The sequence below is a fragment of the Lepisma saccharinum genome, chromosome 6, assembly GCF_977018435.1.
Source record: "Lepisma saccharinum chromosome 6, izLepSacc3.1, whole genome shotgun sequence".
In the NCBI taxonomy this organism is placed as follows: domain Eukaryota; kingdom Metazoa; phylum Arthropoda; class Insecta; order Zygentoma; family Lepismatidae; genus Lepisma; species Lepisma saccharinum.
Genome location: NC_139234.1, coordinates 18,297,851 through 18,316,931, shown reverse-complemented (window position 1 = coordinate 18,316,931; position 19,081 = coordinate 18,297,851). Strand labels below are relative to the sequence as shown.

The 19,081-nt window shown below is 36.2% G+C and overlaps 1 protein-coding gene across 3 annotated transcripts in view; it reads left to right on the top strand.

Annotated features, from left to right (window-relative positions):
* LOC145988606 (NADH-cytochrome b5 reductase 2) overlaps nucleotides 1-19,081 on the top strand; it is a 31,538-nt gene that overhangs the window by 11,408 nt on the left and 1,049 nt on the right. For all 3 annotated transcript variants that reach the window (XM_083123603.1, XM_083123601.1, XM_083123602.1), the window contains 4 exons: nucleotides 8,961-9,168; nucleotides 12,288-12,406; nucleotides 15,938-16,142; nucleotides 16,741-16,935. In XM_083123603.1, the coding sequence (XP_082979729.1) occupies nucleotides 8,961-9,168; nucleotides 12,288-12,406; nucleotides 15,938-16,142; nucleotides 16,741-16,935 (727 nt within the window). The remainder of the gene's footprint in view (nucleotides 1-8,960; nucleotides 9,169-12,287; nucleotides 12,407-15,937; nucleotides 16,143-16,740; nucleotides 16,936-19,081) is intronic.

Sequence of the window (19,081 nt, the reverse complement as noted above, 5' to 3'; positions counted from 1 at the left end):
TTCAAATGCATTAATGCACATTATTCTAAAAACTACCCATGTAAATAAGTGCTCCAAACCAGTGTATGGCCAGTTTATGGAATCTTTTCGACTAGAGTCTGCAGCTGCAGCACAATCTTGTGTAGATGTTAGCAATCAGTAGACCATTTACTCATTTAGAACCATACTAACAAATTTAATATAACATTTACAATCATACTGACATTTTTCATGTAATGATAACCATAGATTGGCAGCTTAAGATGCACATTGCTGAGATAAATTGTTGCTCATTTATTTCAAATTGATTAACCTGTTGTCTAAGATATACAGTGGAACCCCGATTTTACGTTCCTCGGTTTTACATTTTCCCACATTATACATTCAATATTCACAGTCCCAATAGAGCAAAACTCTAATAAATTTTCCTTGATTTTACATTTTCCCCGCATGGTGGCCGTGGTGGCTCAGTCGGTAACACGTCTGACTACCATGCTAAAGGTCCCGGGTTCGATCCCCGGCCGGTTCCAATCCGGGAACTTTTCTAATGTTAGAAGCGGCCCCGGCGCCACTATAATATATCTTAAACTGGAGGTACTAAGTACAAGACGAAAGAAAGAAAAAAAAAAAGGAAAATCTTAATTTTGAATACATTTGTTTGAAGGGAATTTCAACTATCTGCATTGTTCACCCTCAAAGTGACCCCCTTCACTTCTGCATCACTCCAAAAACCAACCCCATCAAACTTCGGGCATACCAAGATCTTATGCTGAATTCTAACCCTGTATCTGCAAAGAAGCCACATCATTCAGTAGTCTGGTTGTGGCAATACACATTGAAACTTGCTCCTTTAGCAGCACGCATTATATGAAAACACCCTGTACGTATTTACGAGTAAATTGCCAGGTTAACTAGGTCTCAGAGATGGGGCTCTAGCATACGTACCATACCTTTCCTCCCCCACAAATGTTTTCACACACTGTACAACTTGTTTCCTTTGAAATCCTTCTGTAGACAGCTGCTATGTCAATAAATTTGAAAAGCTACTTAGGGGGACCTTGTCCCTGCAACGGCTTAGTTTTAAGAGTGCTGTTATTTTATATGGAGGAACAAAACACACATCAGATATTTACTGTACTTCCTGAATATATACATTATTCTAATTTTGTGTCGTGTTTCTGACCTTTTCATTGCATTACTCTATAACTGTCTTTGTTCACATTTGTTGATGTATTACCATATGAATCAAGCTTACTGTGTCACTGGCCACTTAAATCATCTGCTGGAATAAACATGAATTATGAATTTTAAAAGAACTTTAGACATACTGAGTCATTGTCTCACTTGTTCACCCTACTTCATAAAGGGTACAGACATATTGCATACTCTTTCACTAGTTAGCTAAGCTCCAACATAGCCACTTCAACACTTGTGTTGAAAATATTTTTATACCTATTAGTATTTACAGTGACTTTTATATCACATTAAATATTACACTCATTTTACAGTATTTTTTTTTAAAATAATCTGTTCCGGTTACCCTGGTAACTACAGATTGGAATCAGTATGAAGTCAACACTTGCAACTTCTTATTTGTCCTCCCGAAAAAAAATAAAAAAATTCTAAGTCCTGAATTCATAAATTTGGCAGCATAGCACTTCAGAGTCAACAGAAGGAGGCCATTTGAGGCAAATTGTTGTACTGAATGAAAAATGCTGTCATGAAAGATTTATATTTTCACTTATTCCATCATGATAGAAAATCGTAACGAATAATATAATACCCAAACAGAAATTGTAAGTAGAATATTGAATATTGGAGGATATTTATAACTCTTCATCCTCAAATTAAACAGAGAGAGACCTGTATGTGTGAGGTTTGAAAATACTGAACCAGTTTTTTCTTACTGCACCTGTAGAAAATCACTGTCAAATTTGAACACAAAGATAACTTTCTTGAGATTTTAGGTGAAGTACGAGTTAAAATACCTTGCACAATATTGAGCATTTCTGTGAAGTCATTTTCCCCCAACCTATGGCAATGGATGTTTTGGAACATGAGCAGGTGGATTTTGTGATATTTGAGCAATTTGTTGTCAGAAACTTTATACAGCAGTTGTTGATAAGAAGCTTGCACAGGTGTTCTTTTTTTTGTTAAGGTGAACACACAAGTATATTTACCAAGTATGGAGTTTTGTAATAACGTAATATATAATTATATTAGTTCACTGTAAATATTTATGTGATGCATATTTCAAGTAATGCTCTGTGAGCTCAGTTTATTTGATTTTTCTCTCACACAGTACTCATCAGAAGCCAGTGCTAAAGTCAGAATTCCAGAGTTGGGTAGGCAGCTATTTTTCTTCAGGGTGAGAATTTATGCCAGATATGTACACATTGGTGTGCATTGACTTGCAAATATCAGGGTGGGCGCTGCTCACTCGTGCCCCTATGGCCTTGCCAGAAGCTGAGTTACATTCAGTTGATTGACACAATTAAGACAGCAATTTTCTTTCATTCATTTTTGTGTCATAAGTTAACACACATTATAAGGAATTTGTGAATCATAAATATTCATTCTTAAACAGGATGTTGTAGGCAATTCTCATTAATGATCTTTGTTGTTTGTGTTCTTCACTGTGCATCTAAAATGTGTGTCGGTTTTTAATGGTCTCATGATAATTACAATCACAAAATTTTAATCATTCATTATCTGAAACTACCCAACCCAGACTATATCTACTTCACATGTTTCTGCACATTTCACATGGCATTTTATTGTCTATTATGTCAAATGTCTTCTAGAAATGTTAGAACACTTAAGGGTCCTAGATCTTTGGCCAGTGGCAGCGAAGCTGGTTTCAAAACTTCATCTCTTTTCGAGAAACTGTGATAATATTCCAAGTCTCGTAAAAAATTACATCTGCTTACAATTTATTGCAGAGTATTCACATGAAACTTCATGAGGTTTGCTTTCTCTGTTGTCTCAATATTCACAATACTTTCATGCCTGTTTTCACGATAGATATTTATCACATGATTACCCATGATCATTGATACGCTGTAAATTTAAATTAACAATGTACAAAGTCTAAATTTGTGCATCATTTCTGTTTTGTTTGATATAGTAATGATAATATAATATGTTACAATGTAGTACTAACATTTAAAATGTTTTTTTCCAGACAACCTAACTACCCCTTCCTGTTCTTTCTCCTACCTTTTTTCAAGTAGAGTGTGTTACAAATTTACTTCCTTCTTCTAACCATATCGTTCATGATGCATGCAACTTTTTTCCCATCAGTATTGATAAGTGTACGTTCTTCGCTAATCACATGTGTTATGACACTCCTTTCATGGACTGAACTGAAATATATTTTACTAGTTGATTTTAACAATAAGATGTATGTGCATGGTTCGCAGCTATTTTGGTCCATGAAATATATGTATTTATCATTGTGTATTTAATCTATATGTTCAAAAGAAAATATGGTGGTTGTTTTCATTATACAAAATTATGAACGACATGTGCAACCGAATGAAGTATATAATTTTTATATGTACTGTGAAATGGAAGCAGAAACAAGACTAGTAGGGATGTGTGGGTACTGACCCCAGCAAACATCCACGTGGCCCCAGCAAACGTCCACGTGGCCCCAGCATATGTTTCTGTATTTTACTGGAAATTTTACTTTGATGGCAAATATTGCAAAATTGTTCTTCAATAAATTTTGCTTTCAATTTGAAGCACTGTTCTTCAATTTTCTGCAGCATGAACCCCAAAGCAAGACTTGTCTTTCTAATCCTCATTTTCCTATTCCTACTTCTTGCCTGTCGAAAACAAGGGCAGGAGCTGCGGTTAATGGTTTTTATTGCCAGTCCCGTTAAGGGAACTTTGAGTCCTTTTGAAAATCCACTTTCCCTCCCTGCCAGGTCAAAATTCAGCCTGATTGACTGGTAAGTGGTAACAGATGTCCCTCGGGATAGAAGTCACTCTTTCCGGAGCTCTTTGGAAATACTTTTCATTCCTGTCTCAGATTACGGAGACAGTTATAGTGTTGTGCGTGTGATACAAGTTGTAAGATAGAACTTCAGGGGAGGGGAGGTGGGCTGCCGCTAACACATGGCTGTAATGAAGAATAAGTCACCCCTCATTTGAGGAAGAAAACGAGGTATGTAGTAAATTATTAACAATAATCTACATGCTTTAGGTATATCAGCTTTCCAAATTCTTTGGCTTTTTTGTTCCAGCAGCAAATGTGGGTGTTGCAGCTCCAGCTTAAGTGGCAAAGTTGTACAACTAGTCCCAGGTTCGATAGCCGGTGGAGGCACATAGTGGTTGGGATCCCACTTCAAACTGTAGGTCCAGTCCCGATTAGCCTTATTGTGCATAAAGTGGACTTAAAACACTAACTCAAACAAAAAAGTTGTACAACTACTATTTAGACATAAATATAATTAATCATAAGTTGTATAGTGAATAATAGTTATAAGGCGGCCGGGCATGATGCTGATCACATCATCCCAACTATGGCCGAGATCAAGAATATGTGGAGCTCTACCTCCACATCACCCGATATGCTTTCGTGGCATGTGTGCACATGCACAGGGGTACCTTTACTTTTATTTTCCAGATCCACCACCACATTTGAAACACTAGCATGCCATCACATTTGAAACACTAGCATGCCATCACATTTGAAACCCTTTCACACAAGAGGAAGGGATGTCTGTAGTTCTGATGTGCCAGTTATCTTGGCACAAGGATACCCCGCTCAAGGCCTATGTCGGCGTCTATATGATATGAAAACTGAAATAACAGACAACATCCATTTCTAGCAAATTCTACTAAAAAATCCAACATGGTTATTAGTATTGCGTAATTATATTTTATTGCTACACACACACACACATGCACTTACAGTATCAGTAACCACCAAAATTATTTAATATTTGCGTGTAGGGAGTGGTGTTTACGGAGGTCACTCAAATGTCAACCTTTCTTCCACGTAGTACACTGTGGACTGCATTGTTGCAGATTAATGAGGTTCCGGTATGTGGACCCACAGCCAGTATAATCATCTGATGCATTATGTTGTGTCTTGTCCATGCTCCTTCATGATTGTCCTTTCATCTTATCACTATTCGTCCTCATCGCCGTGATTAAAACCAGAGTTTTTGAGTACTAGATATTATAGTAGGAATGAAAGCGGAGGATAACAATGAATTAAAGCAGTAAATGTATCCACAATTTCCAAGTTTTTCCCTGCTATATGCTAAAATTCATATTTCTTCTTATTATTGTTTTATGAATTCACCTTTCCTATCATCAGTATTATCTAACCACCATTGATCATCGTCGTCGCAATTACTCATAGCCGAATGTAAATAAAGTGACGCAAAAATAAGAAAAATAGAATAAAATACCAAAACAATGAAGTCAATACTTGTGCCATGAAGTGTCTACGTGTATTTTCATCATTTTGGGTGCCTATTTACCTGCCGTTTTTAAATTTTTAGCATCTATAAATCTGCACCCCTGCTCATTACTCTAAGCATCGCCTGCTGGATCACATTCGCTCGTCGCTCTCTTTGAGGGAGGAAGTGACCGGAATCCAGTAGGAGCACTACGTGCTACAAAATAAATACAATAGGACTGAAGTATGAGATACTCGGAAGACAGTTTCATCTTGACGTCAGAGAAACCCAGCCGCGGTTCTAAACAAAAGGCGGCGGAAAAGATCTCTGTGGGCCTTCAGGCCCTTGATGCCGATGGTCTATCCGTTTCTTTCCTCACTTTCGGGACGGCACACCTTCAAATTTGTCTCGGTCAGCTTGAGCGCAATAGTATAATGAATGTACTCTCTCCAGAAATAGTTTATGATGGGAAATCGGTAGAAACTTTGTTTCACAAATAAAATAAATATGCCACTGCTCGGTGTTGGACTGTCGGTGAATTTGGATTGGTAGCCTAAAGTGGCAAACACAAATGGTGCAGTGGTAACGTCATAGCCTTGTAATCAAGGGCTCCCGGGTTCGATACCTGGTGGAGGCACATAGAGGTTCGGATCCCACCTCAAACTGTAGGTCCGGTCATGATTAGCCTTACTGTGCTTAAATCCAACTCAATCAATAAAGCAAACCCCCACAAAATTACCCCAGTTTGCCATTTTTTCTAAGGACAACTTTAATAGAGTGAAAAAGCTCCAAGTAAACAATAAGATTTGTGTATCCCTCCCCCATAGAATAAACAGAGTGTCTACTGACCTGGAATTACCCTGGAATCTACTTTTGTACCTGGATAACCTGGAAAAAGCTTGGAATTTAACCAGAAACCTGGATTTTTCTCAAAGTTACCATTTTCACTACACATACCCACTTCACTTAGGGGCTTATGTTTTCTGAGTACGTGGATGGCGACCACGGGGATACCTGAGCAGAGATTGTCACTGCCTCCACTTGAATTTTGGGGGGAATGCTGCGATGCAAGGGATTTCTTCATTAGTTTTGAGAAAATCAGTGAAAGCTTGGTCCTGGGTATGACCTTAAACTGCCCCTCTACAGCCCTTCACCAATGTTAATATCAGGAAGAGCATGATTTATTATGTTAGAAATGCATCAAGGAGAGGAATGAGTGTTTGAAAGACTGTAGTGAAAAAGAAGTCGGAGAATCTCAAGAAAAGAAAAGCCTTAAAGAGAAAATGAAAATGCTAGAAATAAAAAGGAAAAGTCTGCTGGCTGATGCTGAAGCTGAAGCAGTTGCTCTGGATGAAGAAGCAAAACAGTTAAAAGCCACGTTGAACTCGAAAGAATAAGAATCAAGATTATTAGGTTTTGTCCTGCAATTTGTTATTTGCCTTACACAATGTGTGAACATGTATGAGAATATATGCTTTCATTTATAGCTGCTGGTAATATTTTTAAATGTCAAGAAAAGGAAGAAAGTTATACTAGAAAATGTTGTACTCAAAGAACTCCAGTCTGAACATATTGTTTCTCTTACTTACAGAATTATTTTACAAGCTCAAACTACATTTTAGTATGAGTATATTTTATGAATAAATATGTATGAGTATGAGTAAATTTTGTAAAAATAAAGTAACTGGCCATTCCCCATCCAAGATGACTATGCAGTAACATGTAATTATATAAATTAACATATGCTTAGAATTTAAATTAATAATTTTTAGAACTTTTGTAGTGAAAACAAAATGTAAAAAATATACTATACCAAGGGATATGAAATACACGGCAGTTAAAGGTGAGAACTCAGCTTGCTTTTGTTAGTTACTGCAAATTTTTCTCAACTGGCCTTCTGGTAGGGGTTATTAACAATAACAACTTTTCTTTGTTTAAAAAAAATAGACCTGGAAAATAATATAAATAGACCTGGACAAACCTGGCAAATACCTGGCATTTAAAAACAGACATTTAGTAGACACCCTGATAAAGCTATTTATCCACTTTTACAATTCCACCCCTCCCCCCCCCTGCAAACATCCTGCATACTAGTGAGTGGCAGGAGTGTGAGTTGTTTTAAATTTAGCTTCTGAGGGATGGCAATTATGTATTATGTGTGTGTATAGAAATGTGTTATTTGTAAGGGAGGTGCACTTTAGTAGGAAAGTACTGGTACTGATAACCAACAGTGCAGTGATCTTTGAAAAATGGAAACTTGTAGCTCAGAACTGAATTGATACATGCACTTCTTGAACAAAATTTTGTAACCTGATGTCTGAGTAGTACATTTGATTTCTGGGATGTAGCAATCTGTGGAAACTGTAATCTCATAGGCTAATGAAACTAATAAACACTGGCACCTGGACCCACAGTGAAGGTTATTCTCTCTGAGGTTGCGTATTGCCCTATATACTGAAAGCTCTAAATGATTTCAGCTTGTGTGACAAGTATAAAGATTTTATCCACAGATTTATGTATTTTATTTAATTTTATTATATGTATTTTATAAGTAAAAGGAGTTCATCTCTACATGATGCATTTGCTTTTAATTAATGAGAATTTTCCTATATTTCATTGTTGTTAAGGGGCCTGTGCTTGATTTCACTCTGTGAAGAATATTTTTGTAGGTGTTGCAAAAAAAGACTTCTAATGTGGGTTTTTGTATACCCTATTAGTAGAGGCACATATTTTTGGTAAATAAAAAAGCAAAATTTCGGTATAAAAACTGAGTCAATTTCGGGTTCAAAAGCGGTAAATAAAATAAAATATCGGTGTTATAGCGGTGAATAATCACATAAAAAATGCTATATAAAATGGCATTTTGGTTTTAAAATTGTGAATAAAATCCTAAATTTGATTTAAAAACTACACTTATTCCACAGAATTAACATTTCACTTCTAACAGCCCATTTATGTAGTTATCCGAGTATTAAGTTTATTTCTGTGTAAAGGAGTCAATTTTTGTTTCTCCAATATTAACAGCAGAATTAATCGATTTTCCGGGAATTGCATAACTCTCAGGATAATTCAGACCTCAGAAGGTGTCGCGTCGGTGAATAAACCCTAAATTTCGTGTTTAAGAGTTAATTTCGCTTTTTGCAGTTCATTTCGCATTATTTCGTGACAAAACATGGTCACAAAATGCATCTCACACCTTTCAAAAACATGAAAAATTAACACTACAATGTGTTTTTTCCAATTTCGTTTTTTCATCAAAAACGAAATATGCATGCCCCTACCTATTAGTCACATACAATATTTTTTTGATGTATGTTCACTTATTACCTTGCAGACATTGCATGCAGTTACATGTGTTCTGTGGATTTGACAATTAAATAGTTTCAGTGAGTGAAAATGTAGTGTGTGTAGTGTATTTGTGAAGCTCAATCCAATCCATAATAGTTCTTTGCATGTTTCATGGCTATAAAATAATTATGTATAAACTGGTCTGTGCTGCTAATATTGTTCTTTCTTGTTAATTTTTTATAAAAATGTGTTCATTGTTTCTTTTTTTCGTTTCAGGCACTGCCAGTTATTATTGGTCTGGCTGTAGTGGTTATAACAGCAATAGCAGCAAAATTTTATCTTAATAGAAGGAAAGGGAAATACCCTCCAAAAACCCTGCTTGATCCAAATGTGAAGTACTCGCTACCATTAGTAGAGAAGGAAGAAATCAGCCATGATACCCGTCGATTTAGGTTTGCTTTGCCTACAGAAAGTCATGTTCTAGGTATGTTTTCTGTTTACTATCATAAGTATCTATTAACCTTCCTTATCTACTCTACTGATCTAATATAAAATTGTATAACTGTTCCAAGAAGAACCTGATAATTACTTTTTTTCATCTCCTTGGTGTTTGTACTGCATGTGTAGAAATTTAGTTTGCAAAACCAAAGTATAAAAATTATACCTTTATTCACAAAAATAGCAACAGAGTTGTATAAATTTAGGAGTTATTTGTACAGATATTGGTAAAATTGCCAGAAATGTTTACTGATAAACCCACACACCTATGTGTCTACAGTGACTGATAAAACTGTTCCAGCCATAATTTATATGCACAAATCTAAGTTGTAAATAAAGTGTGATAGAGCCATTGGTTGCCTTATTAGCACTAAAATTTGATATTAATTTTTCTCAATTTTATAAAATTTCAGTACATTATAATAGAACACTATGACTGTGGCTCCATGAACATTCTGCAAGCTCTTAAATTTTCTTAGTAGGGCCCGGGATTTTTTTATTTGGCATCGGATCGAATACTGGGTTGAGATCTGTACGTATCTGATCAAAATCAGCCGAAGTAGACAAACTTGATAAGGCATATTTCGACATATTTTACCAATTTTGCATTTTTACAACTTATTTCTTCAATTTTCTCGTAATAAGACATTTTTCTGTATGATTTCGTAATTGTCTTGCATATAAATAATCGGTTATTTTATATTTTATTCTTCGTATCGTAGCGCAATGGATAGTTTATATTGTCGGTGGAAGGATAAGCAAATTGCGGATGAAAAAATTAAAAGCAGATGGTGTATTTTCTTACAAACTAGTACAGAACAATAATACCCTCTCCATCATTGTTGTGCAGGCATGAGAATCACTGTAAACAAGTTTCAATTGACCTAATTTATTTACCTTTCTTTTCACTTCTCACAACAATCAGTCAAAAGTTAGGCTGTTTTTCAGATTCTGTGTAGTTAAAATCTGCCTAAAAAAGTTGTGTTTGTGTATTGATTGCGTAGATTTACCAGAGCTGAAGCGAGCTGCCAATTAAGCTTTAGTTTCCACAAAGGTGTAAATCTGACAGAATAGTAAATGAAACTTAGGATAATTGCAGTGATATTCACGATAGTTTTAGTATTTTTCCAATATATTCTTTGGTTAAAGGGAGTCTGACTTTATTTAATACCCCACCCCCACCCTAGTTGATCTTAAGTGGAAGATACTAACTTCCCGTATAATGAGAAATTCGAAAGTACTGTTGCACATGTTTTTGGCTGTACCGGGAATATTTCTGCATTTTTCTGACATATTTTTAATTGTTTATGACATATTTCTCAATTTTTATGACACAATTACATATATTCATAATTGGGAAAAGGGAGACGTGGTAGTATATAAATACGAAGAAACTAGTACTCACTTTTATCCATGAACCTCTTTTTTCTTTTTCGATTAATTTCAATGGCCACTGCCACCATCCTCGTTGGAACTTGCTGTACTGTTGCTTGGCGTGCGTCTTTTGTTTGTAGTTCTCTGGCTGCCGCTAGGTGCACTGTTGTTAACTGTGCGTCTGGGTCTGTGTCGTCTGCTATTTCCGGGTGATAACTGTTGTAGTAGGGCAGGAACCAAATGAACAGATATAAATGGTTCACGTTTTCCTACATTTCTGAATTTCCAACTTATTTTGCTCACATCAGAATACAAAGTTCTTCCATGCTGAAAACCACCTAGAATCACTACGGCTTAAAAGTATAATAAAAGAAAAATTAATAACTTTTAAGTTTATTAAGATATTTCCGTAGTTTTCTTCTATCTGTAGAGTAACTAAAAAAGTTTTTTTACATACATAATTCATCTCAATTCATGCACCATTAGAGGCACAACAGGTGTCCAACCTATATTCAAGCTCTGCGCATGTGTTATACAGCATTACTGGCGTCACATTCCGGATTCGACATTGTAGATCAGAAAGATTACAAATTCATGTTTGGTACACTGGAGACTACTACATACATCACTCTGCTTGATTTTTTTCTGTGGAGTTTTGTAAACTCTCATATGTACGAAACATAGATCATGATCTTCCTGATCTACAGTGTCGCATTTGTGCTGTAATCCGGAATGTGATGCCAGTAATGCTGTATAACACATGCACAGAGCTTGAATAAAGGTATGACATGTAATGGTGCACATATTGGTATGTATTAGGTATAAAAAAAACTTTTTGAGTTACTCTACAGATAGAAGAAAACTGTTTGGAAATATCTTAATAAATTTAAAAGTTATTATTTTTTCTTTTATTACACTTTAAAGCCGGACACACTGTACTAACAACACAGCAAACACCGTATAAAGGGGTGAATCCTACTTTACTTTAAGGATGATATGTATATTGCTATTAAGATTATGTAAAAAAAACAACAACAACACTTATTCAAAAAGTAAGAGAGGGAGAGAAGAAGCAACGCTTTACGCTGCCACACGCAGACCCTATGCTACGTATGGTGTCCTGTGGGAGACCTGTTAACCAACAGACATACTTAACCTAAATACTAATATGGTAGGAAGAGGAGGCTTTGGTAGTCTTACTATCACATCAATGACATCAAGTCAATCTCATTTAAACGGCACATTTATTCACAACCTAATGGCCCTTGCACTTAGGTTGGGTCTGTGGGTATTTGTGTGTGGGCATGTAGGCCCAGTTCTTGATTGGTCATAACAGTAGAAAAACCTATAACATGTGCACGCTCCATTTTGATCCAAAGAGTAGGTGTTGCGGGAAGAAGTTACAAGTTATGACTTGTACCCGCATGCATGGTCACTGACCCTGTCAACACTACCCCCATCTGGTAGTGCCAGAAGTTGTGGCAAAGGTGGTGACAATTGCTGACCTGGTTCAGACACACCTGCCTTTCTGTTATCTGCGACTATGACATCCTACCCCATAAATTGTAGAGGAAAACAGAATTACCTTTCTTTTAGTTGTATAGTTTGCATCATTTCTGTATAATATGTTTTTCTCATGATACATTATCTTTGGCTAGTTTCTTAGAAAGCATTAAACCAATATTTTACTGTTATAATAATAAAACTGTTTTCAACTACATTTCTCTCTAGGACTACCAATCGGACAACATATCAATATATCAGCAAAAATAAATGATGAGCTTATTGTTCGTTCTTACACACCAGTCAGCAGTGATGATGATAAAGGTTACATGGATCTTGTAATTAAGGTAAGGTTTCGTTTTTTTCAAGGAGTGACTGAAGAATTTTGACCCTGACTTTCTTTGTGCCAATAAATTGTTTCTGTGTTCATAGCTTCCATGACATGATTATCCAGGGTGGCTACTCACCAGGAATTAATTGAATTCCAGGTTCCGGGAATTACGTTTAAGTTATTAGCTCCAGGAATTCTGCGTGAATTTTTCTCCATAGACTTGAAAAATTGCAACTTTTATTAATCCAAATTCTATTGAATTTACACATATTTATAAATGCCCTGAGGCAAGTTTTTCACAGTAACTTTTATTTTTATCAAAGAATGATAAGAAAACTGTGTGGAAAATAAAACAGAATTCTCTCAATCTGTTTACTTGGTTAGTGTCCTGTGCAAAATTATCTATCTGACAGACGGAAGGTTATTGCAAAATAACATATCTTGAAGTTGATTAGGTAAATTTGAGTTTGAAATTCTTATACAATTAACAATATTTCGTAGATTAGTATATCCCATAACATTTGTGACTTTTATTTGTTGATGTATTTTGAGTCTTAGGTCTGGGTATGTGAAATGGCAAATGTAATGTTCACACCTTAAATTAAATATGTACATACGATGGCCACTATTTATATTTTGAGCCTTGCCAACACTGATTGAAGTTAGGTGCGATTTGATGTTTGCACTGAATCGTCTGGCATTATTGACCATAACGTACTTCAAATGTTTTGTCAATAGCTTCATTTGTGTTGTTTATGTTGCCTTGGAGATTGCGCGACAACAATAAAATGGAATTAACTCGTGAACATTTTCGTGCGATGATTTTTTACGATTTTCGACGTGGATCATTCTTCATCAAGACAATGCCAGCTGTGACACATCTCGTCTAACAACCGACTTTATGAACAGTCAAAAAATCGAATTGATGGGTCATCCACCATACAGTCCTGATTTGGCACCCAATGACTTCTTCTTGTTCCCGAATGTCAAGAATAAATTGCGTGGACAACGATTTTCGTCGGCGGAATATGCCGTTGATGCGTTCAAAAACCATATTATGGAGGTGTCTCAAGAAGATTGGAAAAACTGCTTTGACAAATTGTTCGAACGAATGCAAAAGTGTATTGACCATAAAGGAGAATACTTTGAAAAACAATAAAGCAGTTTTCAATGCCAAATTCCTGTTTTTTCATTGTTAGGCTCAAAATATAAATAGTGACCCTCGTATATACCTATTAATTGAATTGAATTAGAATTTTTGGATACATTGGAATCACACAGACCACAGACCCTTTGTGTGTGTATCTGTGTGGCTGGTGAGAGGTGGTGATACATAAGGTTGAAGTAGAAAAAATACCTAATTGTACCCTTGATTTTTTGGAAAGTTCACCTTGAAAACCGGGAATTGTACTTGAATTTTATCACTGTCCTAAAGGGGCCGGCACCCTGTTATCTGTGGCAGATTGAGTTCTAGGTTTATGAGTTTAGGAAAGAGATATCAGGAAAGATTGAAGTAGAATTCATTGAAATTCACACTCATGCACCATAGTAATACCGGAAGCACAAACTGCATCAAGACTTTTCCTCAGCATTCCTTGCCTTTTTCCTTTCATTTCGTCTCTCAGCTTGTCCAAAAGTGAGGCATAGTACATCCTCACGATTGTTTCACCCTTGTGCAGAAATTCTATCAACCAAACACCTTTGAATCTTGGAAGATGGATGTCGTTAGCTTCTCAGGAAGATGGATGTCGTTAGCTTCTCACCTAAGGGTCCCGGGTTCGAATCCCGGTCGGGCTTGGTTGTTTGTGAATGTCCATTCATCAATTTCATCATTTCATCACTCATCCCCATCTTCGCAAATTAGCCAAGAGGCACAAAACGCGAAATAAAATAAACTAAATCAATCAATCAATCAAGCTTCTCACCTGATGTCACCATCTTTGCCCTCTATAATGTTAGAGAGTTGAGGAGTTTCCCTTGCTTGCCATGTTCTTTGTACTCTGACTATGGTGGGCTCAAAGTATGAATTCCTCAAACATCTGTAAAATTTCACACTTTGTCACTTTTGATCTACTTATAACAATGTGAGAACACCAAGTGATGTAATCACATGCATGTCAAGAACCTTATTGAGGATGTGCTGAACACATTCCTGGGATATCTTCAAAGCCTCACAACTGTCGTGAACTTTATCAGCACTGCCAGTAAGACTTCATAGATCTCATTCAGTGCTATCTATACTGAACGCAACTCCAACTGGCAGCTGGGAAACAGCAAATCAGCGATCAGTTGAATTTTTTTCAACTGAGATTGGACATTTTCGAGTCACAAGGTACCGAACATTGTTCATGGGAACAAAACAAATGAGCGTTGGGTCCACCACATTTTGCCAGACAGAATCTTCTCGGCAACGGTATTGTCAGCATCAGAAATCAGCGGGAGTTAATGGTACAACTGCAAAGGCGGTCCTGAATGATGAAGTTTCCGGAAGGACCAGCCACAGGTCAGAATGCAGGCGGACACACAGTCATATAAAGACAACTGGCTAAAACAGAAGCACGCTTGGCAACATTGCTTCGGGAGAGGAATGCGATCCCTTCGGCTTTCACTTCGCAAATGAGTTTGTTGATACCCATCGGACCACACCCCCGAAAATGATTGGGGGGGACAGGACGCGCTAGAAATAGCCTTCAAGGTCAGCCACCAGTTGGAGTTGCGATCAGTATAACCGGGTCACATCTATGTTGGTATTTCTCTCCATTTTGATAAACTCTGCATTTTCCTCTATTCAGTTTAAAAACAAATGAAGATGGAAATGTGAGCGGATGGAAATGTTGTTTATGGTATATTCATGTGGAAGATCCATGATGATATATACAAAGTTTCACCTTGTCCTTCATGGTCAAGTCAAAACATTTCAGTCATCCCTCGTATTTCTTAATGCAATCAGTTTTGAATTGTCATTATGCAAGGAAATTTTCTAAGTTCTTCTGGAGACATCAGATGGCTAAATTTTGCCTGTTGTATCTAGAAGGTAGTGATGAGGCATTTAGTGTTTAAGAAATTTTATAAATTGTATTTTATTCTATTTGCTGGAATATGTTTGTGTATTACAAAGTGCCATCATTAGGATGTAAAATATAACTGTGGAGAAAATGTCAATACATAGAAATTTTTTCATCTTTTGTGAATAATGTAGGTGCTGTAGACTATATCTGAGGAAATAAAATTAAAAATAATGGGTGGGAGGATTTATCATATTACTGTTTATTTGTTTTCACAACATGCAGTGTGAAATATATTTTTGTTGTAGTTATGTATATTTTATCTTATATGTTGGTTTTGGCAGATCACCACTTCTTGATCACTGTTTATTTGCTAAAGTAGTTGTTGATAACATTTAAGCTGTTTTTTTTTCTCCAACAGTAGCAGAATTATGAAGTATACAAATACTTCATAAATATCCCTCAAAATAAATCTTTTATATCATGTATCATGTTTTCATGAATTGTACAGTTACTAATTTCAATTGTTGCTATATTTACAGGTCTATTTTAAAAATGTGCATCCCAAATACCCTGAGGGTGGAAAGATGAGCCAGTACTTAGAAAGTTTGAAGATAGGAGAAACTATTGATGTCCGAGGCCCATCAGGCCGCCTTATGTACGAGGGCCATGGGAAGTTTTCTGTTAGGGCTACTAAGAAGTCACCTGTTGAAATAGTTGATGCTAAAAAAGTTGCCATGATTGCAGGTACATGCTTTTATTTTACATTACATTTACAGCTATTGAGCTTAATGCTGAAACACAAATGCAAGGTATAACATAACTTATGAACATTCTTAAGGTAGCCATGTGTTTACAGCTGTGTACAGTTTTTTTTTATTGTTATTTTGTGGTTTAACAAATTAATTGTGTTTTTGAAAAGTCACTTTCATGTTTGAAATATGGAGACAGTACCTTGTGGAGGTAGGTTTTGAGAAACTGTTTTTGAAAATAGCACAGCCTGCAAATGATGATTTATTTTTCTGTGGAAGGAAGAAAGATGCTGCCACCTCTAACAGGATCAAGCTTGCAATGCATCAAGCTATCGATCCAGTGAACGTACTGCATTTACTGAGGAATTGAGGGTTGAATTTGCATTGCCTATGTTTCCCTCATCAATAAATATATCGTCATTGATAAATTAATACTCCAATATGCCTATATTGGCAGATACCAGTAGAGTACCGGATAATCTGTCCTATCCAAAATTTTGAATTTGTTGTGTTGCAGTTTGTGTGGCTTGCATGTGGGTATCTGAACGGGATCTCTTTTATTATCTGTGTATTAAGTTCACTTTCAATTGTAGGTGGCACTGGCATCACACCAATGCTTCAACTTATCAGACATATTAGAAGAGACCCCACTGATAAAACTCAGCTTGCATTACTGTTTGCAAATCAAAGTGAAGACGATATATTGCTGAGGAAGGAATTGGAAGAGGTGCAAGGAAAACATACAGATCAGTTTAAGCTATGGTATACCGTGGACAGGCCCACGGAAGGTAAGCTCTCTGTTTCTTGCTCTTTTACTTGTGGTGGTCGTTAAGGCATACAGGTTGTGGAAGAAGAATATTGAATGTTGCTAGGTCTATGTGATCATAGGCATGCCGATAGCCACACATTGAGTTTATTCATTTTTAGTTGAGTCAATTCATCGACAAAGCAAAATATTCGCCTTCGTCTCAAGTATATTCGCATTATAATTGCCATAAATAAAGAATAAAACCTTTTAGTTTATCTACTGCAGCAATGTGATGTTATTTCTCTGTGCTGTGAATATTGTCTTTGCCTAACATTATGCCTGTACCTGAGAGGAGTCTGTGTACTTCACTGAGTCTGATTGTTCACCGCTGAGTATTATTAAGTTATTATTAATAAATATAATAATATGTTTAATAAATAAATAATACAGGATTGAACGTATCATACATTTTCACAAATAATTGTCTCCTCCCCCCACCCCCCACTGGCTAGCAGTTAATGCAATTCTAATTATTTCCAATATAAGAGATATGTGGGTTTAATCAAGACTATTAGAAGGAGAAGGCTGGGGCCATACCTGATCATGTGGTCCTCGATGAAAGCGTGACTTTCACCGGGCGAACAGATCGCTCCGCTCCACGGTTTTGCAGCAGAATCAATGCAGAAATTATGAGCAAAAAAGAGCCGTCATTATGCCCAGAAGCTAGCTGGGACTGAATATACAGATTCACTTAGGATCCGAGATAATGTAGGGCTTCAGAATTGGATTATACAGCTATTAACACATGTATTGCATCGGTAGGTTTTAGGTCGTCACATTTCTCTCTGAAACCTAAAGTTTCATGTAAAATTGAAGTTAATATGCCTGGTCATGCATTTTGTTAAATAAAGAAAGGCAGAAAGCCAAAGTTATGGATAAGTTGAATATGTAAAATAAAATAACCTCATCTATTGCTCTCTTTTAGGAGCTGTTTCCAATTAACTTCTTCAATTTGGTAACTTTGCTTTGACTATTGATATTTATTTCTTCATTAATTTTCCTTATTCAGATTACAGTTCTGAGTCTTATGAAGCTTTGAACTACACTGGGAGGAATGTGAGGAAGTTCCGTGTATATTATGTCACAAACACTTTAAACAACTTTTGACTGAACGAAAACTTAGGACATAGAACTGAAGAAAGTCGAGGCTCACTTTATATATATATATATATATAATCAGTGGGATGTCGAACACGTGTGCCCACAGGCAGGTTTGTGGAAGCTGGTTGCATCCACTTAACTTTGTGGGGGGGAGGGGGGAGATTGTGATGAAAATTTAACTGAATAAATAATACAGCAATGGAGGACAGAAGTCGAACTACATTGTCATTTAAGCATCACTCTTATATGGACGTGTTAAAGTTACAGTGGTGTAAGTCCCTTTGTGAAAAAAAGACTTAGACACAGAAACCAGTTCGAGATAGAGTCAATCTGTTAACAGAAAACATGAAGTAAATCAGAGATTCATTCAACTGGCAACGTATGACAGTTTAAGTTCTAGTGATAAAGAAACAGCTGTTGTGTTGATCAGCAGAGTGCTGTGAGTTAGACTCTTTCCTTTTTTAAAAAAAGTGACTTACACCACTGTAACTTTAACCAGTCCATATAAATAGCAAATTGTGTATTATCAAGGGAATTATAACAGTTACTATGTATTATTAGTGTTGTTAACGAGACTAGACACGACAAGAGATGGAATTTTCACACGACGAGACATACCAGTGTCGTCTCTTGGCAACACGGTATCTTCTATTTGAGGTGCACAATATCCAGCTATTACATATTAAACCTTAAATTTCCATGTGAATTCTGATGTGGAATTACCCTTGGTAGGGGAAGTTTCCAACTCTATAGTAAGGAAATTGAGCACTAGACTGGCAGATAGCGAAGTCTTGAGTATTAATTACTGTTGCACTTAGACTGTTGTGGGAATTTTGGAGTGGTAATTGAGAATTAAATTTTTTGGAGGAGGCAGAGATTCAACTATTCAATACCAAAAATATTTTACTATACTCGTGAGAGTCTTTATTATAAATTACAATATTATTTTTTTTTATTCTAATAATTGTAACCCAATTGAAGTGTGTGGTAACCTGATGTTGTGTAATGAGACTACTGGTATCGCA